The sequence below is a fragment of the Oncorhynchus mykiss genome, chromosome 17, assembly GCF_013265735.2.
Source record: "Oncorhynchus mykiss isolate Arlee chromosome 17, USDA_OmykA_1.1, whole genome shotgun sequence".
NCBI lineage: Eukaryota > Metazoa > Chordata > Actinopteri > Salmoniformes > Salmonidae > Oncorhynchus > Oncorhynchus mykiss.
The window spans coordinates 45051246-45078811 of record NC_048581.1 but is presented as its reverse complement, the minus strand read 5'-3'; the positions used below and the strand labels follow the sequence as shown (position 1 = coordinate 45078811).

At 41.3% G+C, this 27566-nt stretch overlaps 1 protein-coding gene and 1 long non-coding RNA gene across 4 annotated transcripts in view; one reads left to right on the top strand and one right to left on the bottom strand.

Annotated features, from left to right (window-relative positions):
- Nucleotides 1–9400: 9400 nt before the first annotated feature.
- On the bottom strand, nt 9401–15130 carry LOC110493947 (heme transporter hrg1-A). Of its 2 annotated transcripts, XM_021568567.2 has the most exons (4): nt 14796–15130; nt 14575–14721; nt 11782–11949; nt 9401–11282 (listed from the first exon to the last, which is right to left on the bottom strand). In XM_021568567.2, the coding sequence occupies exons 2-4, from the start codon at nt 14702–14704 to the stop codon at nt 11146–11148; spliced, it is 435 nt and encodes a 144-aa protein (XP_021424242.1). In that variant the 5' UTR covers nt 14705–14721; nt 14796–15130; the 3' UTR covers nt 9401–11145. The 2 variants fall into 2 exon arrangements, with proteins under 2 accessions (XP_021424242.1, XP_021424243.1); XM_021568568.2 differs by having other exon boundaries at nt 14575–15126.
- LOC118940468 overlaps nt 13879–27566 on the top strand; it is a 26213-nt gene continuing 12525 nt past the window's right edge. Inside the window, exons 1-2 of one of the 2 annotated variants that reach the window (XR_005036988.1) lie at nt 13879–14062; nt 21724–21803. This is a non-coding gene — a long non-coding RNA (uncharacterized LOC118940468). Of the gene's footprint in view, nt 14149–21723; nt 21804–27566 lie in introns of both variants that reach the window. The other variant, XR_005036989.1, reaches the window with a different exon arrangement.

Here is a 27566-nt window from a genome sequence, read left to right as displayed (position 1 = left end):
ATTATTTGAAAAGTCCTGAACAGTCATTGTGAAAATACTGAGTGGGCGGGAGCTTGCCTCGACTGACAGCTCTTTGAAATGTCAAGCAACTTGGATGCAGTGAGCAGTCTTGCAGTAAAATCATTTCAAGCAAATGTGGTGGTACACAAAGCAACTCAAAAAACATTGAAATTGCATCAATTATACGTAGGTTTTCTTCATCTCCCATTTAGCATGTCTCTTGTGATGCGGTTCATAGCAGCACTGACGGATGTGTTGACTTGACAACAGCGTCTGAGTTTTGAAAGTCCCTTCCCCCCCTTTTTTCTGAAGACCTAGCTAGCCTGTAACTATCTAACACCAGACACAGATGAAAGCTCAAACATATAAGTATCTTTACCATCGATGAATAGGGTCAATTTGAATTATATTTGTTGACTCCCTTACAGTCAAATTTTGGCATGAGTAGAGTAGCTATTTAGCTATTTAAACCGCGCCCCTCTGCAAACACGCCTTCTCCGGTGTTGGTTTCAAGGCGGTACTTATTTGAATTAGGTAAGATAATTTAATGTTAACATTGGTGTATTAAAATGAGAGTTAAGGTGATGTCACCTTGTCACCTTAATTGTGAATCCAAGTGTTTGACATGGGGGAGAAGACCAGTAACTTTATGATCAAACTTTATCAATGTAGAAGCAACAGTCATTTTTCATACTTTGGTCTTCATACTTTGATCTGGTTTCCTTCAAGTATTATCCAATTTCATTAAACATGATTTTGCCTGTTCATGACCTTTAAACCTTAATTTACATTTTCTCAGTATAAAAATTGAAAATATGCCACACAACCTAGTAAATCAAAACTACATTAAGATCAGTCAATATATGAATTTCTAAATAACTTTTCAAAACAGACAGGTAAATCTACCGTATTAATGTTCCCATCATTATCCCATAGAAATAGAATAACTAGAATGGGTGTCTCCATTTAAATCATTCGATCGCCATGTATTATCCACTGCAAACACTATATGGGAGAGATGTAGCCATGGGGATGGCCCAGCTCTGACCCTGTATAAGCTCTGACCCTGTGATCACTAAGGTGAGAGGGCTGCTAATTATGCCATCCATGCCCTCTGGCGGAGTAGACACATGTTCTCTCTCCACACCAGTAACCCAGGGGAACACACATCTGGGCTTGCAGGGCCACACAACAAGGAACAACACACACACTCATACAAATGCACGTAGAAACGCACGCACACACACACATAGAATTGTCAATATGTCAAGGATATATATCTACTGAAACTAAAACAAATAGGATGACTATTTTCTGTATACTGCTTTTTCTTTGGGGGGGTGGGGGGTGGCAGGTAGCCTAGTGGTTAAGGCGTTGGGCCAGTAACCGAAAGGTTGCTGGATTGAATCCCAAAGCTGACAAGGTAAAAATCTGTCGTTCTGCCTCTGAACAAAGCAGTTAACCCACTGTTCCCCAGTAGGCCGTCATTCGAAAATAAGAATGTGTTCTTAACTGACTTGCCTAGTTAATAAAGAAAGGTTAAATATATATATATTTTTTAAATGACATAATATGACAATAATATGCATTAAAACCAACTGTTGCATAGGTTTACCGTTTCAGGCATGACAGTGTTGTTACACATCCGTAAAGGTGCAATCCTTAAGATTACACCATTTAAAATTCTTTAACATTACTCTCCATTTCTGCAAGAGTCAAACTTATAAATGTGTAACATTAGCTGAGAACAGCTGTCTTATATCATAATACAAAAGTCATTCTTACCGTGGATGAGAAATAAAGAATTACGTAACATTGTCTATAGTTACAGCTGTTGACAGCAAAAAGTGAATGAGAAAGAACCTTCCATTTCAAATCTTGACAATGAACATAGTTTGTGGATTTCAAATGTATCAGTAGACAGGAATAGTTACTTCTAGTAATTTATATGAATTGTCATTTTAGGTTATGACATATGTTATATTTGTCTTATGACAGCTTTATAGCAGGACTTAAAGAAAGATAGAGAATTTGTGAGGGGGGTTTTGGAGAGGGGTTAGTGAACTCTGTGATTGCAAAGGGCACGTTTAATTTGGGCATATTGAAGAGAGCTGGGATCAACTCCACTCAACTTCCATCAACTCAGAATAGGAATTCCAGCAGCTAAGGTATCGAAATGGAGGTAACACTGTGCTTTAGCATGTAGGTATACTGCATTATGCTGCAGTTAAAATGCAATGTAAGACTTGTTAAGATCATGTATGGCCCCCCTTATAATGTCTTATAATAATCTCATATTGATCCTGACTATATACCAGCCAATTTCAGTCTGTTGAAATGTTGACATGTAATCTGACATAGTCTTATTACAAGAGATTATAAAGGTTTATACATGCTAATACTGCATTGTTGCCAAAGTGAACATCACATTGGAATTGTAACAGGTCTTATTTACACAACGGGCCCTTTAACATGTTTAACCAAAATTCCCAGGTCAATTCCCTGGAATTAGATGTAAATTGGCTCCAACCTCCGGGTGGAGACAGTGGATTTGTGAAGAGGGACACGTAGCCCATTGTTGTGTTGGGCCGTCCAGGGCTAACCTTGGGGTTGCTTACCTTAGCAGAGCATGCCTCCATGCCACCATCATGGAAAGAATGAGCGAACGACAGCCTAACAGGAACAGCATGGAAACGCGCACCCCTCGCGCAGAACAGAGGGGAAAAGAAAGAGAGGGACAGAGAATGGGAGAGGAATAAAGGAAGGGAAAAGAGAGAAGAAAGAAAGGAGGGGGAAGAGAAAAAAGAAAGGCCAGTCCAAACAGAACCAGATGCAGGAGTGTGGAGGGCCGTTTGATCTCCGTCCTCATAGGCTGATTGATGTTGCACATTTCATTTCCTTGTCAGAGTCTCTACATAATGTTTCACTAAACACTCCGGCCCGTTTCTCTTTTGACTTTTATTTTCGGGGGGTAATAACGAACCTCTCCTGTAGGTGCAAATAGACTGCACCATATCAAAGGGATATACAGTGTGGGTCTGAAATTATTGACACCCTTGATAAAGATGAGCAATAATGACTGCATAAAACAAATAATTCAAATACTGAGCTATAATGTGTGCTCAAGAAAATTGGGAAATTATATTATTTTATACTAATACAATTACTAAGAGAAAGAGATTTTGTTTAACAAGTAATACATTTTTATATTGACACCCCTAAATATTCTTATAAATATAGACATGCTAACCTCTCACCATTATCTATAAATAACAGGAGAGGTTAGCATGTCTTGGGGGTCGGATCTTTGACCCTCTGTAATTTCTCACTCATCATTATTCACAATTAATTCAGGAATATCTGTAATCATGGTAGCATCCATATTAATGTAGAAGTGTTTAGAAACATTATATTCCTATTTACAATAAAATTGACTCCAAAATACATTATTTATAATTAATTTCTATTGGACACAAAATAATCTGAAACACAACCAAAACAAAGAGCAAATTCCTCCAACAAGTTTGTAGAGTTTGTTGGCTAGTTTACTCATCATCTTTAAGGGTGTCAATCATTTTGACCGCCACCTTTTTGAAAAAATCTATTTATCTGAGCAATTGTGTTAGCATAAAATAATATTTATTTTTTGCATGCAATATACCTCAGTATAAGAAGTATTTATTTTCAAACAATTTCGGCCCCCACTGTATATAGAGATGGCTTCGATATCAAAGAGGAGCACAGGCAATTGTAATGTCCACTTTAAGTTTGGCACATATGGTTCAGTCCGAACTGATCCATAGTACTGAAATACTGTACTGAGGAATGCGTATGTTGAATGAGGACGGACTTTTGAAGTTTTTTGAGCAACGAAGAAAAAAACTTTTCTTAAACCCATAATACTGTCAATTCAATTACTGCCTTCCTGTAAAGTTCTTAGGAAATTTTGAGGAGAGACAACTGATCGATGGCATGTGGACCTTCTATCATAATATGTAAGCATTGAGTAATGTAATTCCCGTTGAAAATGAGTCAGAGAATATACTCTTCACCAAACTTCTCACCTTAAAAGTTCGCTCGCCCCATTCCCCCTACCCATCCCTCCTACCGCTACTGCTCCATCCCTCCTCTGGAGCCCATGGGACACAAGCAGACATCTGGGACCCATTTCCCCCTGTAGAGCAGGACATCCTGTGGGGTATCAACTTAGAGGGGGTGGGTGGAGAGTGAGGGTGCATGGCGGTGAAGGACGGGGGTGGTGAACAGAGGGGGAACGGTGATGTATATAGATATAGACTATAAGTAGTGATGAGGGGTTGCGGGCTTTGAAGCTGGGAGAGAGGCAGGTCTGGGGCATTTTTATTCACTTCAACAGCCAGCAAAATAGATTTTTCCTCCACTTTTCTTTTTGATGGCTAATGAAATTAAATCAATGTATTCTTATAGCAAATCTGGTCCTTTGAAAACACACACACACACACACACACACAGTTTGTCGCTGTGCCGCATGTGTGTGTGTGGACAGAGCAAGGCAGCACCAACAAAAAAAATCCTGCTTTAAAAGCGGGGGTTTTTCTCCACTTCTGCGTGCTAACCTGTGTTATTACAGTTTGCCTGAGACTTATCTCTCTATATTAGGCTATAATTTATAAAAATATTTAGCACTTAAGCTTCCCTTAAATGTCCCTGCTTTCATGTGTAATTTAGCCAATATCCTGCACTGGCTCTGATTACAGTGCTTAAGTCCCAGGGTCCATCCATGGCACATTACAAACAGTCCCAGCGGAGTTCACAGCCAAGCAGAACTATATAGAGCACGTTAGGCTAGGCTAGGTTAGCATAGCTCACTCCAAATCACAGCCAAGCAGAACTATGTAGTGAAAGCTAGCCTTAGCTAGATTAGCATTGCTAACTCCTTTCACACTTGTCACAAAATGACCGTAGACTGAACAAGTGCCCTATCACTACTTGACGCACAGCACATTAAGCCAGCTAGCGTTGCCCATTGGTATTAATATGCAGAACATCTAGATTTAGAACAAGGTTTACGCAGGTTTCTATCTTGACAGTGTGACAAAACCAGTACTGGGCCCTTGTAAGAAATGTCCCGTCATCTGATAGATGGGAATGTCTCTGGATGGTCCATCCAACTGAGGTAACCTTAGATCACAGACATTACAGTGGAGGGGGTGATTGGATAGTGATCTATTGCTACCCCTCAAGGAGTCGGAATGCATTGATGATGAGTGGGTGGATCACACTGCACCAACTGGGCATGAGGAGAATTCATTTCAATCCGAACACATCGAACGCATTAGAGTAAACCCAGAAGATGTCTCTGACCAGGCCCTGTGTATCACCATTCGTAGAACAGAGCAATTGCATTAGAAATATCAACATGACTCTGTAGCTAGCTTCAAAGCGTAATACTTTTAAAGTCAAATCAATCCCCCTTTTCCATTAGATTAGATTACCTTACGAAAGTTATGTTCGGCTACGTGTTCTGGTACTGGTTCTCCCTATGAAGCCACTTCAAACGCCTGCCCCTGCCATGGCATATCCCTTTGTGCTCAGAACGGCAAAAAAATGTGTCTCCTAAAATGTTTCAGATGCAAGGTTCTGTGGTCCATGGGCGAAGCAGCACAGAAAACAAAAGAGTCGGAGAGGCAAACATTGATTGAACCTGAAGGTCGGCCATCCTACTGTACTGCTGCCAAGTGAAGGGGTTAATCACCTGATGTTACTTATAAAGAAAGGGGGGAGAGAGAGAGAGAGAGAGAGATGGTTTAGCAGTAAAAGAGAGGAAGAAGAAAGAGAGTGGGGAAAAGGCAAAAGAAGCCAAAGGTCCAGAGACATATGTTTCAGTTTGTAAATAAAACAGTAAATTGCAATGGATATTGCTTAAATATCTGTGGGCTTTGTACTGCATTTTGCGGAAGTTCCTCGGAAATCATTCCGAAACTGCCTTCTCCAAAATGCCAAAGCGCCTTTTTAATGTCAAAGCAGCCATCTGGTTCTCTACTAAATCAAGATGTTCGCTTTTCATTCACGTATTTTTTACTTTCTTTTTTATAAATACTCATGAACCAAAGTATGTTTGGGGCTGAATGGGTATTTTCCTAATAGCCGTTTTTTCCTGTATGCAAAGTGCAACAATGGATATCGACGTCACACAGATGTAGGCTTACTTTAAATAGATAAACTTCAAAATGTGTTCACCTTATCTAGAACGCAGTATATAATGTACTTATGGTATCATGTGGATATGGCCTTATAAATGCTATACGACCTCCTATATACATGTTACCATATGATGAAGTTATAAGAACAAGAAAAGGTGAACAGGTAAAGCCTACTGTGACTGTCCCATCTGAACTGTATTATAACGAAGAGTTAATCACTTAACTTTATGCATAGGTCATATGCGGCCCATCAATATTTTAGGTGCAATTGCTGTTTGGCATTTACCAATATATTTTAAGTATGTCTGACAAAATGAATATATCATTTGAATATATAAAATAAAAAAATATCAAATATCAGATTATTAAAAGTGATTTTAATACATTTGATTAAGGTGTGTAGTGTGAAAAGATACGCAAAGGTTTTACTTTTACCTTTATTTTTTTCCAACAGGAAATTTGAAATATTCCTGCATTTTTCAAGTTTCCTTTTCTTTTTTCAGTTTCATTATTTCTGCCAGTTAAGTCTTAGATGACTTCCTTCCTTGATTTTGCTGGAAAGGAGTCCCCCCCCCCCCCCCCCCCGCCCTTCCCTTTACATACCACACAAAGACACACACATTTTACTGCCTACAGTATAAACTTAATAGGACGGTCTTTTGGTCCAACCCCTACAACTTGTTCAATGGAAATTAATGAGGATTGTTTTTCAGTGTCTTAATGTAAAATGTTATAACAAGCAAGATAAAAAAAATAAAAATAAATGTTGCTATGGCTACTTAACCACAACATTGCAATTACCTTTATACAACGTGACTCTGAGGGCTTGCAAATAAACCAATGTAATGCAATAAATATATAAGTACCAACAAGAATGCTGTTAAAACAAAAGAGTAGAATGAGGGAAGTAGGATGAGGGCAGAAAAATGGTCTCATATAAAGGATCAAAGTTGGAAGATACTTAATTAAATAATTGGTCGAGCTCTGTGCTAGCTTCACTCACACTGCTATCCTATTATGATAATGTCATGTTTTTTTAAAAACTATATTAAAAAAGCTATTGGCAATCTATCAACATTTGCATCTGTTGCGTCAATCACCTCAACAGAGGTAACCAACATGTAATTTACATATTTTTTCATATGAACTTCAAAGTCCCTTTTATCATACACATGTCTAAACCAAATCATTCACCAAAACTCCTTGCATCCTCCAAACTCCCCTTTGAGGGGGCAAAATAAAAATGTGGATGGATTTGAATAATTGCCTAACTTCAAAGCGCAGGTTATTGCCCGAGCGTTTACTGTTGCCTGCAGTGCTATAGGGTGTTTTCTTTTATAATGTGGGCTGAGTGAGTTGGAAAATGGCTGCCTCCTTCTCAGTGTAAATCCCACTCTAAAGCTGAGGTCTGTTTCTACACGGCTGACCTGGCTAAATAAAAACAACAATGTTTCCTTCCCTCGAAATAAAAACACACGGGGCTCCCCAGACACTCTAACCCTCGTCCCCTCATAGAATCCATCTGAGAAACATTACCATGGTAACTGTACTACAACCACAAAAATACACAGGTGCTAAATTTGGGGTTTGTAGGTGGCAGAAGTAAATACATTTTTATTAGACCATAATATGAATGACACTTTACTTTTACTTTAGCACTGGGTAACAGCCTGCAGGTATATACCATCTTGCAGGTATAATGCTTTATAACTTATAACCATGTATTAGCCTTTATAATGTCGTTTAAGAAGGTTTGTCCATGAGAAGTCCTATAATGCATCTGATTTACACTAAATATACAAAAGGTATGTGGTCACCCCTTCAAATAAATGGATTCAGCTATTTCAGCCACACCCGTTGCTGACAGGTGTATAAAATTGAGCACAGAGCCTTGCAATCTCCATAGACTATCATTGGCAGTAGAATGGCCTTACTGAAGAGCTCGGTGACTATAAAACGTGGCACCGTCATAGGATGCCATCTTTCCAACAAGTAAGTTTGTCAGATTTCTGCCCTGATAGAGCTGCCCCGCTCAACTGTAAGCTCTGTTATTGTGAAGTGGAAACATCTAGGAGCAACAAGGGCTCAGCAGTGAAGTGACGTGGTAGGCCACACAAGCTCACAGAACGGGACCGCCGAGTGGTGAAGCGCATAAAAATCATCTGTGCTCGGTTGCAACACTCACTACCGAGTTCCAAACTGCCATTGGAAGCAACATCAGCACAATAACTGTTCGTCGACAGCGTAATGAAATGGGTTTCCATGGCCGAGTAGCCTAACATCACCATGCGCAATGCCAAGCGTCGGCTGGAGTGGTGTAAAGCTCGCCGCCATTGGACTCTGGAGAACTGGAAACGCATTCTCTGGAGTGATGAATCACGCTTCACCATCTGGCAGTCCAACAGACAAATCTGGGTTTCGCAGATGCTAGGAGATCGCTACCTGCCCGAATGCATAGTGCCAACAGTAAAGTTTGGTGGAGGAGGTCAAATAGTCTGGGGCTGTTTTTTATGGTTCGGTCTAGGCCTCTTTGTTCCAGTGAAGGGAAATCTTAATGCTACAGCATACAATGATATTCTAGATGATTCTGTGTTTCCAAATTTGTGTTTGTCGAGATCGGTGTGCAAGAACTTGACTGGCCTGCACAGAGCCCTGACCTCAACCCCGTCAAACACCTTTGGGATGAATTGGAACGCTGACTGCAAGCCAGGCCTAATCGGCCAACATCAGTGCCTGGCCTCCCTAATGCTTGTGGCTGAATGGAAGCAAGCCGCTGCAGCAATGTTCCAACTTCGAGGTGGAAAGCCTTCCCAGAAGAGTGGAAGGTGTTACAGCAGAAAAATATTAATGCCCATGATTTTGGAATGAGATGTTCGACGAACAGGTGTCCATATCCTTTATGTCATGTAGTGTGTGTTGTGTCCAAACATTAAGGTGATAGAACCCAATCCCCACCCCCCTTCAATTCAACCCCTTCCCTGGGTGCACCCCAGCAACAGTGCAATCACTTCCTCCACAATGTAGTTAAGCTAAGCCTTTCCATCAAAGCATTATGTCTACTAGTAAAACAAATTCAAAAGAACTATAAAAATCTAATTAGTCTATGGCCACTATGCCCAAGGCCTAGTACACACGCCGGTTGTACAAACGATGTACAACAAAGTTACAACTGTTGTGTATGAATTTGTGTGAGATGTACTACACTCCCAGCACACGGCTGTCATAAAATTATACTTTATTATTATGGCTCTCACACAGACATACCTGTACAACAGACATACATGTGGATATACACAATGTCATGTTTCTTTATAGTACAATGTGATACATGTGGTAGCCCACAGAGAAGAAAACAGATGTCAAGGGGGAAAAAAAGTTAGAGCACAATCAAATTAATCTCCATAAGCAGCAGTATGATGATGGTGAATAACGTTTGCGAGCTAAAGCGAAGGCACAGCAATGACACAAATTCCACAAAAGGAGCTCCCTCCTTTGAGCGTTCTCCGTTCAAATAAGACGAGGCAGTTGGGTTTCCATTGGCAACTGCTGTGAAAAAAAGGCAGTTGTTCTAACATTCTGTGATGGTAGTGCAATCCTTCTTCATATAATCTCTTCAAAAACTATTTTTGGGGGATGTTTTGAAATAGTGTCGAACACTGACAGGTGTAACGCTATAAGACATTATACAAGTCTCATTTCCAAAGCATTATAACCGTTTCATAATACATAAGTGTTAAGACATGATACTCTAAATGTAGTTGCTTCAGCACATACACTGACTCCGAGGTGACAGCAGGTTTCTGTGGACTAAAAGTTCACACATCGATAACACAGATCAAAACAGTCATCCAAAAAAAAAAAAAAAAAAGACTACTAGGATTTCCCCAAACAGGCCTGTGACGTGTCCTTTTGTTGTGTATAATGCATGTTTTATATGTGTGGAGATAAACTTTGCTCTGTTTTCTAACAACTTTCTAAATGAGTGGGGTGTTTTACCAACAGCCGCAACATTTGATCGACTGACTCCCCCTTGTGGCAAGAGAATGGAAACAAATTCTCTATCATAACCACATCAATTATATATATATATATATCTTGTTAAGAATATGTTCCTAGGTATATAAGCACAGGAAGATGTACAGCAGGGTTGTTAAACTCATTCCACGAATGGCCTAGTGTCTGCAGGTTTTGGGGTTTTCCTTTCAATTACAACAGAGGCAACCAGGTGAAAGGAGTTTTTTTTACTAATTAGTGACCTACATCAATCAAGTACAAGGGAGGAACGAAAACCCGCAGACACTAGGCCCTCCGTGGAATGAGTTTTCACACGTGATGTACACAATTAACAAGGATTACCCACAAAGTCACCAAAAAGAAGATTCAAATCTCATAAAAAGGGAGATATTGACTCTAAAAACATGTCGAAGACATACAAGAGGAGCACAGACAGTGTCACATACATACACATTGGAACAGTCAAATCCATAAAAGGCATAACATAGGGATGAACTTGTGGATAGACTGGCCTAGCAGGGGTTGAGCATACCCTGTTTACAGATATAGAAAGAGAGAGGGGGGGGATCTAACCGAGAAGGTGCGGGCATGGACAGAGGTCCAGGTACTAATTCTCCCATTAACACAGACAACACACAGGTTGCGTTCCGATTCACTACCCTTCTCCCCACTACCCTTCTCCCCAAAGTGTGTACTCGTTCACTCTCCCCACGTGGATTTATAAGCAAGCGATTGGTGGAAGACATCTGGTGTATGTGCAGCTACCCCACGCCTTTCAGATCAACCCTCATTCCATCACTCATCCTCGTCATGACTACTTGGCTTCACCAACCCCTCAAATCTTCACTCCCTCCCTTCTCCCCTAGTTAGCACCCTCAGGTTAGGAGCCCTGCTAGTTAGTCTTCCATAGACCTCCATTGGGTGGGGGGGGGCTGTTCAAGGGCCCTCATCAAAAGTCACTGAGGATGCTGACGTCGGCAAACTCCTTGCGGTAGCGGTGGGAATAGAGAGCCAGCAGGAAGGACCACTTTAGAGTCATGAAGCTCCACACGCCCGAAAGAAACAGGCTCCTCGGGTCAGTCATGGCTGGGAACCACAAGATACGACAGACATGAGAGACTTGCAGACTCAGAGAAAAAGCCATGGTTGGCACACTGTTACACAATTCATTGAGTCAGGTGCTTCTCAATGAAGGATCCTGTAGGAAAAGTGACCAAAGCTTCAGGCTCATAGCATACACAAGGGCAAGGATCTCACATTGAATAACCCCATGGAGTCATGTGATGCCAGAGCAAACAATCTCTGGCAAGCAGTCATTTTGTGTGGAAATAGATTTCATCATATGTACGTGCCCTAACAGATTAAGACATGCAATACTAAATGACTAAATACATCCTAATGCACAACAAGAAAAAGTACAATGGATGAAACAGAGGATGGGAAGGGAAGCAAATGGGGGAAGAGACGTAGCCATTTGTGAATGAAGAGAGCAAGTGAAGGGGAGAGGAAGAGAAGCAAATTAGGATGAAAGGAGGAGTGAATGAATGAACGAATGAGAGAAGGGGGAGGTGTGTGTGAAACTCACACTCTTTGTTGGTAATGGCAAGGGAGAGGAAGGTAATGAAAGCCACCACGGCCAGCAGGGAGAAGACGACTCCGATGAAGAGGAAGAATTTGAGGCCCTTCAGCCAGGTGCGCCAGTAGTCCTGCAGGTACATGATGTGGGTGATGAGGGCCCAGAGCGCCAGCACACCTGACAGAGACACAAGCACACACATTCACAATCAGGGGCTGGCTGTTCACAATCCCTACACTAAGTAAATTACTGACATCAGACAAGCACGTGTAACTATCACAAGTATTTGCACAGCATAGAATTGAACTGTATTTGAAAAAGCATTGTGGAGGGTGAGGGGTTCTCTCAAGTCAAGAGATAGATGCCTTTGCTTGTCTAACTACAATCTTGAGCTTTAGGTCCTATTGGTATAGACTATGTCAGTGTGTGGCTCGGTTGGTAGAGGCATGGCTCTTGCAACGCCAGGGTTGTGGGTTCGATTCCCACAGTGGACCAGTACCGAAAGAAAAAAAAATAAGTATGAAAATGTATGAACTCACTACTGTAAGTTGCTCTGGATGAGAGCGTCTGCTAAATGACATGTACATTTTAGCAGTGAACAATGTAATATTTTGTTGTGTCATTGTCTCAAATCACACTGGTCTGTCACTCACTCCTCCATGTTCCTCTTTTACTGTTTCATAACCACACACACACACCACATTTGGGTCTGGACCATAGCACTAGTGTATAGCACTATCCTTCATGAATCCACTTTCACCGCATCTTACACAATATTAGGCTAAAATGGTCTTCACTAGTCGGCCATGCTAGACAGGACAAAGTGGCAATGTCAAGGAGCGTATGGAAAAAGATCCTAAATCATCCCCTACTCCGACGCTCATTTTGAATATGGGCCCAAAACTAATGAGCAAGTAGCCTACATAAACTTTAGTGTTTTTCTTCAAGGGTTGGTTGTTAAAACAGTGTTTGAGGTTGGAAAGTACCCGACTTGCTTCCTTTCAAGCATGGTCAGACAGTGAGTGGAGCTGAGCCACAGTTCCCCACCCTTCTACTGAAGTGTGCACTTGCACACATCCTGTCGTGGCTCTAACAATGGTTGGAATTCCCTCTAGCCAATGCTTAGGGCTAAATCAATCCAATGCTTTTAAAATTCATGACGGGAGTTTTTTTGGGGAAGTGTAGAGAATCGGGATGCAGCCAAGCTAGTAAGTTCAATTGACCCTCATGAGTCATTTCTAGGGGGAATAGGCTTATTCAGCTGTGTCAATCTGCCATGCTGACCCCACTCATTTCCCCATTCCATGGTCTCTAGAATCATATGACCAACCAAGCACATGCCACGAAAAACCCTAGCAAGAATTGCACCCTTATTGATTCTCTCTGTATTGGCACAGGCATCACATGCTGTTATCACAACAAAGATATGGATTTGGCCTTGATAAGAACATCAGTGACAGTGCACTTTATGCAAATGTCCTACTGTTCTGTTTGCCAATAGGCCTACAGCAGAGAGGTGAGAGGAAAGTCACACAGATATCAGCTTGCTGACCTGAGAGGACAAAGTTCACAGCCATAAATGCACCACTTGTTACCTAGTGCAATGGTTCCCAAAATGTGCAGGGCGAGGGTTCCTTTTTTTGAAGGAACTCAGTCCAGCTTTCAATTTACTCTTGAAAGTTGTAACAGTAGAAAGCACAAGGCGCAATTACGAAATTAGGTAGTGCATCATCAGTTATTGCATACCTTAGAGAGATATTTATAACTTGTCAGAAATGTCCAGATCAACTAGCCCATGTCAGCTAAAAATTCTCTGCACCCCATGATAAAAATGTGTTCCCCAATGCTGGAAGGTGGGCCTGCATGAAAAAGTTTGGGAACCCCTGACCTAGTGGGCCATTATGTAACACATAAATAATACTTTAAAGTCACTTCATGCAAATACTAGGCCTAAGCAATTCTGTAACTTTCTAAAGTAACGTTTTTTTACATGGTTGTTAACTAGGCGTAGAGTAGATTATGTTCAATGCGCAAAACAAGTATTACTTTATGGTAGGTTCAGGCTTCCGCTCCAGACCAGCAAATTATAATGGTGATGCTGAAAACTTCAAATGGGATGAGTAGCAGGACACGTGTGCTAAATGCATCTGAGGAAACGTATCAAAAGCTTTCAGTCCCAATAAGCAGTGTACGCAGAAATAACACACCGTTTGAGTTGACACCAGACCGTTTTTTTGGCCAGTGTGGTTGAAGCATCAGGAAGATCCAGAATTCCAGGTTAACCAAGCTGGTAATATAGAATGCATAAAACTGAAAATGCGTTGGAAAGACGAAAGTAGACCGTGCTGGATATACACCTATTAATTGTTTTACTGGGTAATAAAGTTATCCTAGATATTACATAGGTCTTATACCATGAATGTTACTACATTTTTTTGCCAAAGTTGTAACGTTAGCTACCGTTTTAGAGATCATGGAGCCAGCGTGGTGTATAGCCATGTAACGTTAGCTATTCTTTGAAGTTGAACAGTCCAACTTTTCTAGAATGCCTGGGGTAAAAGGTTTAGGACTTTAGGTAGAACGTTTAGAAATTTGAAAAGGCAAATTAAAGTGTGGGCTTCTGACAATTTGTCACTCTAAAATCGTGTAACAGTACTGTAAGAAATGGGTAGCCTACTGTGGCAATGTTCAGGTTCATGCGAGTCCAATGGACAGGTAAATCCTTAAAATACTGCAGTGTAGACTGTTACATATTATCCACGAAATAAATATGTTTACATTCGTGCTAATACTTGTCTTTACCTGATAATCCTCCCATTGCAGCTGTCCATGGTTGGTTGTACGCGATGTTCCACACGAGAAACGCTGAGAATCCCATAAGCATGCCAAAAGAGGCATACCCGATACTGATGTACGTCTTATTGAACCCCATTGGGGACAGGTGACACGCTACAAGTAGAATGGGGGGGAAAAAACAATAACTTCAACGTTTAAAAACAAGTGCCTTATTTTGAGAAACTCACCTCTGTTCGACTCAAGCTAGCTAAACAGATGATTATAGTTCTCCTAGCAGCAGGATATTATGCTGCCACCATGATCGCGGACTGTTTCAAAATAAAAGTCCCCCTGCAAGACATGCTATTGGGAATATCTTATTTTTGCAATCTAGTGCAGTCAATGGTGTGTATTCATGGATGCCAAGGGAACCCAGGTTTGACCAATAAAAAAAATAACAATGATACAATTATTTATCTTTCGTCTCTCTGCGTTTTCATCATTTTCCATCAATTCGCAATTGGCTGAATCTCACTGGAGAAATCATCTGAGTGAGGGAAACAGCGCCCCTCTGACTCAGTACGTGTACCCCATGTATCTGATGCTGTCTGGAACAAAAGAGTATGACATGTTGCTGCTGTAGCGTTTGATTGATTGATGACAGCAAGCATTTGGCCTTCCTTGATAAAACAATTATAAAATAATTATCCAATCAGCGTTGAACTGAGCTCAACTGTGGGTTGTCCTAGTGCAGCAAAATGTCCCCCAAGGGAGGCCAGTTTGGATTTGGCTTCACAGCAATTAAATGACACCATGAGAAATATGTCAGAATTGTCAGAAAAACGTGTCCGTTTCTGGTTCACTTGTGGTGATGTCTTGCAGTAGCTAGCTTGTTAAATCGGGATTTTCCTAAACCATGGATGGAGATGGGGATTTGGACTTGTAGTTTTGACTTAATTCTCTGTACAGGCCAATGATTATGACGGCGATTCTGATCTAACCATAAAGTAATATATTGTGCCACTGGCCTGATACGATTAAAGTTCAATATGTAGCCTAGATGTAACCTAGTTGGCTCACGTTAACTAGCTAGCTAACTTAGCTTCTTTTTTTGTTGCCCATGCGAGGAAGTTAGGCTAGCAAGCATTTTTGATAGGTAGCCTATGAAAACAAAAACGAAAAGCGTATGGAGCCATAAACCATTTTGCCAACATGAAAGAGAGGAGGACGGCATTGGCGTTCAACTAGTCTACAAGTAGTCCCCAAAATGTTTTTTGGTATCTTTAAGTGTGTTTTCAATGTATTAAACTAAGCATATATAGCTTTGTTGATTTGATGATGTTTAAATGTTTAAGTTGAAAGGGAGCTGGAGTAGCCGAGGCAGTGCTCCCGTTGTCTTTGTGCTGACTTGTGGTAACTCCGTGGTTCTAAATCAGTAGTTGTTTAGTAAACTGTTAAAAACATTATCTTGCTTGACCATGCTGCAATATTTGCTTTGTGGACTTCACAGGACAGATGTTCCTCTCTGGTTTTGTGATGAAATAAATGTATGTGTAGTTTTTTGTGTGACGGTTGTCTATTTGTTGTCACTGCCTTATTGTATATCACAGTGGCGTATGAATTAATGGGTTATAGAGCAAACAACGCAAATATATGCATCATCAGTTCTTCTTGTCATGTTAGCCATTGCATACCTTAGAGAGCTATTTATAACTTGTCACAATGTCCTGATCAACTAGCCCATGTCAGCTAAAGTATAATTTAAAAAAAAATTCATTAGCCCATAGATTTTGTTGTATTTTTTTTGTCACTCAAATATCACATGAATACACATTAGATATTGCAAACTATATGGAAATACAAAAAAAAAGAAGCTTTAAAACTGCTAAATTGTCTTTGCACCCATGACAATTGTGTAGAATTGCAGGAAATAAGTTTTAAACCTACAAAATGCTCTCCACCAACAAGAGGGGTGTGAAGAGTTTGTGTTATGAACAGTGCTTGTGCCCATAGAAACAGCGTGTGCACGGGTTGTTCCTCAATGCTGGAAGGGGGGGCCACGAGTGAAAAAGTTTGGGAACCTCTATATTTAAGAAATACACTTTTAATAAAATACAAATATATGTTATTGGAATTACTCAATAGTCTACAAAACTTAAATTGGTTTATTGAGCTGGGCAACGGGTTTAATACAGAGTGCTGGTGACTCCTTACTCCACCCACTCCATTCACTGCAATGCAATACACTGTATATGGGATACTTTTTGGGTTGTAGAGAAAAACTTGACTACCTGTCTCATATAAACTGGGGTGAGAAATACTCAGTCAGGTCTCTACTAACCAAATATGTGTCGTTTTGGAGGGGGCTGTGTCATACATATCCAGCAGCACTTCGTTCTCCACCCCCTCTACTAACCAGGTATGGTTCGTTTTTGAGGGGGACGGTCAGGGCCCTAATCAATTCAAGGCATTTTGGCATGTGGTGTAGAGAACATTTGGAAGTTTTCTCTTTTGAATGAGTTATCCACATGTCAATGTTTTTAAATGATGGCTTTTATTTTGAAGGTTTCGTCATTACCATAAACTGTCATCATCCTTTGTGCTTGCAGACAGAATACTAGCTTGTGCATGCTAGTATAAAAACGTCTGAATGACAATACATTATGTAGCTGCAAAGGCGACAACAATTAAATGGCAAAGTTGAAACATATATAAAAGGCGACATGACATGAACAGTGTGTCCTATTTGTAAAACAAAAAAACATTTGCTCAACAATGTTGTTATCTAATATTTACAGCCAATAATGTGTCAAAGAAATCCTCACACCAGATATAGGCAGTGTTGCCAACTACTCAGTAAGGAAAGTAGCTATTGGCTCTCCTAAAAGTTGCTAAATGACGTCATCGCCTAATTTGCATAGTTGACCATGTGAACGTAATTGTGATGGGGGCTGTAGGAGAGAGAAATAACATTGTGGGAGAGACAAAAAGTGAGTAAAAACACCCTAAATATGTTTAGAACTACAAATGAACTTTCTTCTGTCGATTCTTGTTTTTTTTTAATTGTCACAATTCCAACCCTCCTCTTTTATCCGGGCTTGGGACCGCACAAATTACCCAAAATAGACACTCTGGCGGAGTTACTTCGTTTTTTATTTTATTTTTTATTTTGTTATTTTTGTTTCGTTTTCTTATTTGGGTTTGGTTTTTAACCTTATGGTCCACTTAAGAGCCTACAATAACACCAGAAAAAGTAGCTAGATTTGTCGCTAGTGTTGATGTTCAAATACAGGAGAACGAGACCAAATCATGGACGCTGGACAGAGTGGATTTCAGTTGTAACAAAAGGCAGTTTATTGAGTCAAAAGATATCTTGTCCTGCAGTTTAACGTGCATGGACCTGATTCATATAGCTCAAATGGAGTTAGCTGAAAAAGGGGCCTAAACAAAGGTTGTAGCAGATTATATACATAGAATAATGTAGGTGGAGTCTTGTCGTGGTGGTCTTCTGACTGGTCCCGAAGAGTTGGAGGCGGACCTGCTCTAGCCAGAGCAGGAGCCCCATTGGTGCACAGCAGAGTCTTCTGCTCTGGGCACCCAACCAGTAGAGGTGGGGATGAAGTGTGTGTGTTCGTGCGATGGAATGTCTGTGTGTGTCCTGGGGTCGTGAGATAAGAGAACTGAGAGGGGCAGTTTATGGTTGGGGGTAGGGTGCTTCCTGTTTGGACAGGGGTGCGTGCAATGACTTGAATCAAGCGGATTAGTTTGGCGCTGTATAATATATGAGCTATGCGTATGAATATATGTATATATGACAAATCCCCCTCTTCACATCTATTAGACGTGAACAATTGAACTAAAATATGAAGCAACCAAACAATTTGGTAGGAACCACATTTTTGAGTCCCCCTCTAGTATGCAGCAAAGCGAGGTAAATAAGCAAGGACAAAAAGGAGACCACTCCAAGTGCTACACCTGGAGTGGCCAAGAGGAGTAGACAGGAAGAGGGGTTGATGCTTTAGTATGTGTTTGTTGTTCTATTAACCATGTGAGAGTGCCTAGGGTTACTCCAAATATCAGTAGGAATATCACAAACAGTGGTTCAGATATTCCTAGCCTTGCCCAGGGAGAGAGAAATATCCCTTTAACTGGGCGAGGTTCCTTTATCAGGGTTAGAGGGGTTTGATGCCCCATCACCTGAATTTCTTCGTTTGGAATCAAATTTAGGCTGTTCAAATCAGCTCTGACTTCAGTCAGTGTTCTGGAAGGAGTTGGGGCTGGGGTGCAATGTGTAAGGTGGTGCCAAGGTGTGCCTGATTTACCTTTGACCTGGACTGAGTGTGAAGTAACCACCTTCACTTCGTACAGTCCAGTCCACCTGGGTTCCAGCCACTTTCTCTTGTGGACTTTAACCCTGACCCAGTCACCAACCTTTACCTTCAGTGGTGGCGTGTCCCCCGGCAGCTCCCCCTCCTGGACCTTGTGAACCTGGGTAGAGAGTGCTGCAGAGAGAACCGTCAGTTTTTTCACATAATCAGACATTACAATTTGTTGTACATCAAGGGCGGGCATATGACCTCCCTCCCTTGGTGGACCAGGCATGACTCTTCCAGTCATTATCTCATGAGGAGAGAGATGGGTGCCTGCTCCTGGTGAGGCTCTCATGGCCATCAGCGCCAGAGGCAGGACTTCAACCCATGTCAACTTTGAACCTGCACACACTTTAGCTATCTTAGCTTTCAGCTTTTGGTTTAACGTTCCACCAGACCTTGAGATCGGGGCCTGTACACAGATCCAAATCTGTGGGTTATGCCAAATCTTTCTTCCACCTGTCTTAGGTGTTTGTTACTGAAATGTGAGCCATTTGTCAAATTTGATTTGTCTTGGGATGCCATACCTGGGTATTAGTTTGGTTTGTAGCCACTTAACCTTTCTGATCTCCCCATCCCGGATCCGGGATCGTGAATACAGACTCAAGCTCATTACCATAACGCAACGTTAACTATTCATGAAAATCGCAAATGAAATGAAATAAATATGCTAGCTCTCAAGCTTAGCCTTTTGTTAACAACACTGTCATCTCAGATTTTCAAAATATGCTTCTCAACCATTGCAAAACAAGCATTTGTGTAACAGTATTGATGGCTAACGTAGCATTTAGCATTAGCATTCAGCTGGCAACATTTACACAAAAAAACAGAAAAGCATTCAAATAAAATCATTTACCTTTGAAGAACTTCAGATGTTTTCAATGAGGAGACTCTCAGATAGCAAATGTTCAGTTTTTCCTGAAAGATTATTTGTTTAGGACAAATCGCTCCGTTTTCTGCGTCACGTTTAGCTATGAAAAAACCCCTGTATCCAGGATTGTGTAAATCTATCAGCAAGCTCATTAGCATAACACAACGTTAACTATTTATGAAAATCGCAAATGAAATGAAATAAATATGCCATCTCTCAAGCTTAGCCTTTTGTAAACAACACTGTCATCTCAGATTTTCAAAATATGCTTCTCAACCATAGGAAAACAATAATTTGTGTAAAAGTAGCTAGCTAGCGTTAGCATTTCGCGTTAGCATTTAGCGTTAGCATTAGCGTTAGCATCCAGCACGCAACATTAACAAAAACATAAAAGCCTTCAAATAAAATCATTTACCTTTGAAGAACTTCTGATGTTTTCAATGAGGATACTCTCAGTTAGATAGCAGATGCTCAGTTTTTCCAAAAAGATTCCTTGTGTATTAGAAATAGCTCCTTTTATACATCACATTTGGCTACCAAAAAAAATCTGAAAATTCAGTCCTCAAAACGCGAACTTTTTTCCAAATTAACTCCATAATATCGACTGAAAACATGGCAAACGTTGTTTAGAATCAATCATCAAGGTGTTTTTCACATATCTCTTCATTGATACATCGTTCTTGGACACATGCTTTCTCCCCTGAATCAAATGGTAAAGTAGAAGCAGCTGGCAATTGCGCACCGAATTCGACGCAGGACACCAGGCGGACACTTGGAAAATGTAGTCTCTTATGGTCAATCTTCCAATGATATGCCTACAAATACGTCACAATGCTGCTAAGACCTTGGGCGAACGACAGAAAGTGTAGGCTCATTCGTTGCGCAATCACAGCCATATAAGGAGAGAATGGAAAACAGAGCTTCAGAAATTCTGCTAATTCCTGGGTGATGCATCATCTTGGTTTCGCCTGTAGAATGAGTTCTGGGGCACTTAGAGACAAAATCTTTGCAGATTCTGAAACTTCAGAGTGTTTTCTTTCCAAAACTGTCAAGAATATGCATAGTCGGGCATCTTTTCGTGACAAAATATCGCGCTTAAAACGGGAACGTTTTTTATCCAAAAATGAAATAGCGCCCCTAGAGCTCTAACAGGTTACGACTGACCTAGCATCCCCCTTTGCTGTTGGTATTGCTTCTACCCATTTGGAGAACCTATCTACCATAACTAGGAGATAGTGTTTGCCTTTAGATTCATTGTCGGGGCCCATGTCGGTGTAGTCTATACTAATGTCCTGAAAACATGCATTAGGTACTGGGTATGAGCCCATTGGTGTTTGATATGGTTTCTTTGGGTTGTGGCTGCCACAAATGTTGCATTCATCACAAAATAAATCAGTCATACTTTTCATGTGAGGGTGCCACCTGCTATTCGTCTCTCCATCTGTGTCTTGTGTTTGATTGGAAGATTTCCTGTTGTGGTAAAGTTTCTTCTTACCCACTGTGGTCCATCAGTGTGGACTGCTCCATGGGCATAGGCTGAGTCTGTATAGATATTCACAGTCTTTCCTTTTGCTCTGATGAGGGCCTGGGTCAATCCGATGATTTCAGCTAATTGGGCAGATGCTGGTTGTGGGATGATGGCTGATTCAAGGTTGACATGTGAGCCGTCTGGGAGTTGCTGTACCACCGCATAGGCTGCTATGTTTCCTTCTTCTCCTTTGTAGCAGCAGCCATCAGTGTACAGCCATTGGTCGGGATTAGTCAGTGGTTCATTCTTCAGGTCTGGTCTCAGTTTTAGTTATTGTGCCGCTCTTTCAGCACAAGAGTGGGGCAGTCCTTCTTCTGCGTTGAGTGCATCTGCCATATTTTTCTCTGTGTTCACAAACGTGATATGTGACTGAGTGCATTTGTTCTGGATCTTGGTTTTTCTTTCAGCACTGAACGTGAATTCTTTACTCATCAGATACGCAGCAACGCCATGGTGGGTGTGGATTTCCAATGGATGACATCACGAGGTGAGCTGTTTTTTTTCATAGCTTTTGCTACTGCAGCAATGTATCTGGAGCATGTTGTCTGTCCTACCTCCATCAATACCTTTCTCTCCCCCTCTTGTTTCTGGAAAAGAACAGATGAGGTGAATCCTTCATTTTCAGAAACATCCAAATGGAACTTGTTGTTGTAGTCAGGTGCAATCAGCTCTGCTGCCGCTGATAGATCTGTTTTCAGGAGTGCCAAAGCTGTTGAGGCTTCAGCCGTCCAGGCCAGGGGTGCATGCAGGTTCCTTGGTCGTAGGATGATCGGTGCTGCCACCCCCTCTGGGCCACACACAATGGTACTACACCTGATAGGTGGGGTCAGGTGCATCATGTTTTTGTCCCAGTCTTCAGTGTAGGGGCAGTCATCAGTGCCTCAGCTTGGGGAGTCTTATACGGGTGCAGAGTGTAGATTTGAGCTTTCAGTTGGTTGAACTTAAACTGGATATGAGGGGTGGCAGGCCCTGTGGGTAGGTATTTTAGCCAGTACACTTCTTGGGTTTCAGACAGCGTGGGCGTCGGCAGGAGTGGCATCATCATAATTCTTACTGGGCAATCAGGTGTTGAAGAGGGAGGGTTGGTGGATACTTCCACTCCACTTTCAGTAAGATATATGGTGCACCCCATTTTGCATAAGAGGTCCCGTCCTAGTAGGTTGATCGGGCATTTTGGACAGTACAGGAACTGGTGTTTCAACTGAGATTTCTCCCAGGAGAATGTTAAAGGGATAGTGCGGCTTTGAGCCTCAGGTGATCCCGTGACCCCTACCACCGATATGGAATCAGATGACAGCATTTGAGGGAACTTGATAGTAGAATAGGTGCATCCTGTGTCTACTAGGAACTGATGGGGAACACCCTCAACTTCACATATCATAGTTGAGTGTGTAGTTGAAAATGTCGGCTCCCTTCTCCTGCCGCAGGTGGTGGGCATCTTCATGGCCAGGGCATGGTGTCCACAGCCATTCCCTGGAACTGCGGTTGGTTGTATCCTCCCTGCTGCTGTTGCATGTGAGTAGGTCCGGGGTGGTTGTATGCAGGTGCTGACTGCAGAGGTGGGCTTCCCCCACTTCCTCTTCGACATCCCCTACCTCTCCATAGGCGTTGCTGAGTGGAGAGTGGCTGTTGACAATCCCGTGAATAATGGCCAGGAGTTCCACAGTTGTAGCACACCCCTCTGGGTGGACCGGTATAGGTGCCCCGTTGAGCCCATTGTGGCTGTTGCTGTTGCAGGATATACTACTGTGGGGGAGGGTATTGGGGTGGTGGCTGCAGATATTTTATCTAATTCGTCTGATAATGTGTATAATGCGTTATCTAGGTATATTCAGTCCTTACTATGTGGTGTTTATTTCTATCTTTGTACACTTAGCCCGTCCTTGATCGAGACCAGGGATGTACTGAGGTGCTGGCTCAGACTTATCTCATGCGCCCCCATCCTCGCACACAAAGATTTTATCAGTAATGTGGTGGCAGTTACGTGTGTGTTTCTCCGGTATTTTATTTGAATTTGTTCAGCGATTTATTTAGGTATTTTCTAGAAATGATTCGGCGATTTCCTTTTGGAACAATATATTAGTGAATTTAGGCGGTTCTATAACAATTGTCAGAGTAATTATATCTCTTTAGGAAATACCGATAGAATTTAGAAAAACCAAAAATTGTTCAGCGAATTATTTAAATACTTTCTAAAAATAATTCAGCCATCACCTCTTGGAACAATATGTTAGCAAAATCAAGCGGTTCTATAACAATTGTCATACTAATTCTATCTCTTTAGGAAATATCAATAGAAAAACCAAAAAATTGTTCAGCGAATTATTTAAATACTTTCTCCAAATAATTCAGCAATCACCTTCTGGGACAATATATCAGAAAATTCAGGTAATTCTATAACAATTGTCAGAACAATTTTAACACTTTAGGCAATACCAACAGAATATAAAAACTGAAAATCAGTGTTTAGCCCGGCGGCTGTCAATCAAAACGGCACAGTGATTCGACTACTAGTTGGCTAGCCTAGGAGTACGAGTACATAAAAGCCCAGTTACGTAACTTAGCCACGGCGGTTACCCTGCAACAAACGTTTCTTTCAATTTAATTTCCCCGGTCTCAAAATCGTGGAACGTCAAACCTGGTTCATATATTGTCTCAATACCACATTCATTCGTATGAAATTCTCATTGAATTTCCAATATCCATTATTGTGTCCTTTACGTGTTAGAACACAGCCACTGCTTAACTTCACCTCTATACACAACCTATATATATAATTAGGATGGTTTTCTATGCAGATTTCAGAACAAACAGGGTCCCAGAAGGAATTTTTTTTTTTTTTTTTTTTAGCAAAACAAGATCTCTTTGATCAATGCCTTAGGTTCTTATGTAAAAATAATTTGGCAACGATTCATACTCACACTCAGTACTTCTGATCAAAATTTGGTTTAGACTATAATATAATATGCTGATTTCGATTTAACAGGTTCTGCTTACCTTTTGGTAGAGTGCTCTGATCAGGTTTCCTGAGGTAAGACGAATAGTTGTAGTGGCTGTACTACCGGTCACTCTTCCGTCTGATTTTGAGCCGCTGATTTGTCTCGCCTCTCACACCAACTTATCAAAGATCGAATTCAGGAATAACCGTCCTCTGCTACCAAGTTTTGTTGATGTTCAAATACAGGAGAACGAGACCAAATCATGGACGCTGGACAGAGTGGATTTCAGTTGTAACAAAAGGCAGTTTATTGAGTCAAAAGATATCTTGTCCTGCAGTTTAACGTGCACGGACCTGATTCATATAGCTCAAATGGAGTTAGCTGAAAAAGGGGCCTAAACAAAGGTTGTAGCAGATTATATACATAGAATGATGTAGGTGGAGTCTTGTCGTGGTGGTCTTCTGACTGGTCCCGAAGAGTTGGAGGCGGACCTGCTCTAGCCAGAGCAGGAGCCCCATTGGTGCACAGCAGAGCAGTGCTCTGGGCACCCAACCAGTAGAGGTGGGGATGAAGTGTGTGTGTTCGTGCGATGGAATGTCTGTGTGTGTCCTGGGGTCGTGAGATAAGAGAACTGAGAGGGGCAGTTTATGGTTGGGGGTAGGGTGCTTCCTGTTTGGACAGGAGTGCGTGCAATGACTTGCAGATAATAATCAAGCAGATTAGTTTGGCGCTGTATAATATATGAGCTATGTGTATGAATATATGTATAAATGACACTAGTCGCTTTTTTAAAAATTTGTTGCTAGAGGGGTCTGAATACTCGCTAAATATAACGACAAAGTTGCTAAGTTGGCAACATTGGATATAGGTGTCATGCTCGAGCGACTGCGGAATCATGAGAAACAGCTCCTACTGTGGTCTTGGAAGACTTCTGTGATATTCTTGCAAAGCAGCAGGCAAAATACATAACATTTTCACATCAACAAATAGGGGAGGACCATCCTCAGTGAATTTCAGAAAAAATGTAAATAGTGAGACACTAAAAAAGTTCTAATTTTTTAGATAAAACGACTAAATATATTCACGTCACCAAATAATTGATTTAAACACACTGTTTTGCAGTGAAGGATCTACGGTAGCCTCAACAGCACTCTCTAGGGTAGCACCATGGTGTAGCCGGACAACAGCTACTTTCTGTCCTCCTCTTGGTACATTGACTTCAATACAAAACCTAGGAGGCTCGTTAGGGTTGAATATTTTCCCGGTATTTTACAAATGTTCCATCTTGAGAATAAATCACGTTTCTCCCAGGTAACCCGATATTTCCCGCCAAAACGGGAAGTGTCATTCAAAAGCATTATAAAGCATATAAATAGGCCTATGTCTTTATTTGATTAGAGCTTTGATTGAATATACAAGCCTGATGCTACCTGAGCCTGATGAGCCATACATTAAATACATTTTATGAGCCCTACATTAAAAACATTTAATGAGCCCAAGCCCCAAAAAGCCCAGAGGATTGTGCCTTTAGCCAATACACATGATATAGGCTACTACCATTATGCACAACATAAAAACATTAAAGCCCATAGACGTAGCTAGCTATATGCTCTCTTCACTAAATACATAAAATGAGCTCTAGTAGGCTAATATTTTGGAGTGTGAACTGTATTACTGTATTGTATTATACGGACTGGAATTCCAAACATTGTTCAAACCACGATTAATTAAGCAGGGAGAGAACATGCGATTCTGGTGCAGCACATGGCCTAAAAAGTTACAAGTATAGGCTAGCGAATTTGATTTTATAGCGCTACATACAATAAATATTACTATAAATATTTATATTCATGAAATCACAAGAGCAATATAGGAAAACACAGCTTAGCCTTTTGTTAATCCACCTGTCGTGTCAGATTTTTAAATTATGCTTTACAGCGAAAGCAATCCAAGCGTTTGTGTAAGTTTATCGATCGCACGATAAAACATTAAGTACACTTAGCATCAGGTAGATCGGTCACGAAAATCAATCAAATTAATCGTTTACCTTTGATCTTCGGATGTTTTCACTCACGAGACTCCCAGTTACACAACAAATGTTCCGTTTGTTCCATAAAGATGATTTTTATATCCAAAATACCTCCGTTTGTTTGTCGCGTTATGTTCAGAAATCCACAGGAAAGAGCGGTCACGACAACGCAGACGAAAATTCCAAATAGTTTCCATTATGTCCACAGAAACATGTCAGTGTTGTTTTTAAAATATATAATCGATAATATATCAACCGCAAACGTCTTTCACAGTAGGAGAGGGGAAAATAATAGATGTCCAAATTCTGTTGCGCAAGCAAAACTCATGTGACCACTTAATGCGATGTTATTGTTCTGGCCCATTTTTCAAAATAAAAGCCCGAAACTGTCTGAAGACTGACACCTTGAGGAAGCGATAAGAAAAGGAATCTGGTTCATATCCCTTTTAATCCAGCAAAGGGAGGCTCTGGAACATGGAGTTTTCAAAATAGAAGCCACTTCCTGTTTTGATTTTCCTCAGAGTTTCGCCTGCAATATCAGTTCTGTTATACTCACAGACAATATTTTGACAGTTTTGGAACTTTAGAGCATTTTCTATCCAATGCTAATAATAATATGCATATATTAGCAACTGAGACTGAGGAGCTGGTCGTTTACAATGGTCACCTTTTCATCCAAGCTACTCAATACTGCCCCTGCAGCCATATGAAGTTAACAGTCTGATGGCCTTGAGATAGAAGTTATTTTTCAGTCTCTTGGTCCCAGCTTTGATGCACCTGTACTGACCTCGCCTTCTGGATGGTAGCGGGATGGACAGGCAGCGGCTCGGGTGGTTGTTGTCCTTCATATATCTTCCTGTAACATCAGGTGCTGTAGGTGTCCTAGAGGGCAGGTAGTTTGCCCCCAATGATGCATTATGCAGACCGCACCACCCTCTGGAGAGCCCTGTGGTTATGGGCGGTGCAGTTGCCGTACCAGGCGGTGATGCAGCCCGACAGGATGCTCTCAATTGTGCTTCTGTAAACGTTTGTGAGGGTTTTAGAAGACATGCCAATTTTCTTCAGCCTCCTGAGGTTGTAAAGGCGCTGTTGTGTCTTCACCACACTGTCTGTGTTCATGGACCATTTCAGTTTGTTGGTGATATGTCCACCTTCTCCACTGCTGTCCCGTCGATGTGGATAGGGGGGTGCTCCCTTTGCTGTTTCCTGAAGTCCACGATCATCTCTTTTGTTCTGCTGACATTGAGTGATGTTCTTTTCCTGACACCACACTCCGAGGGCC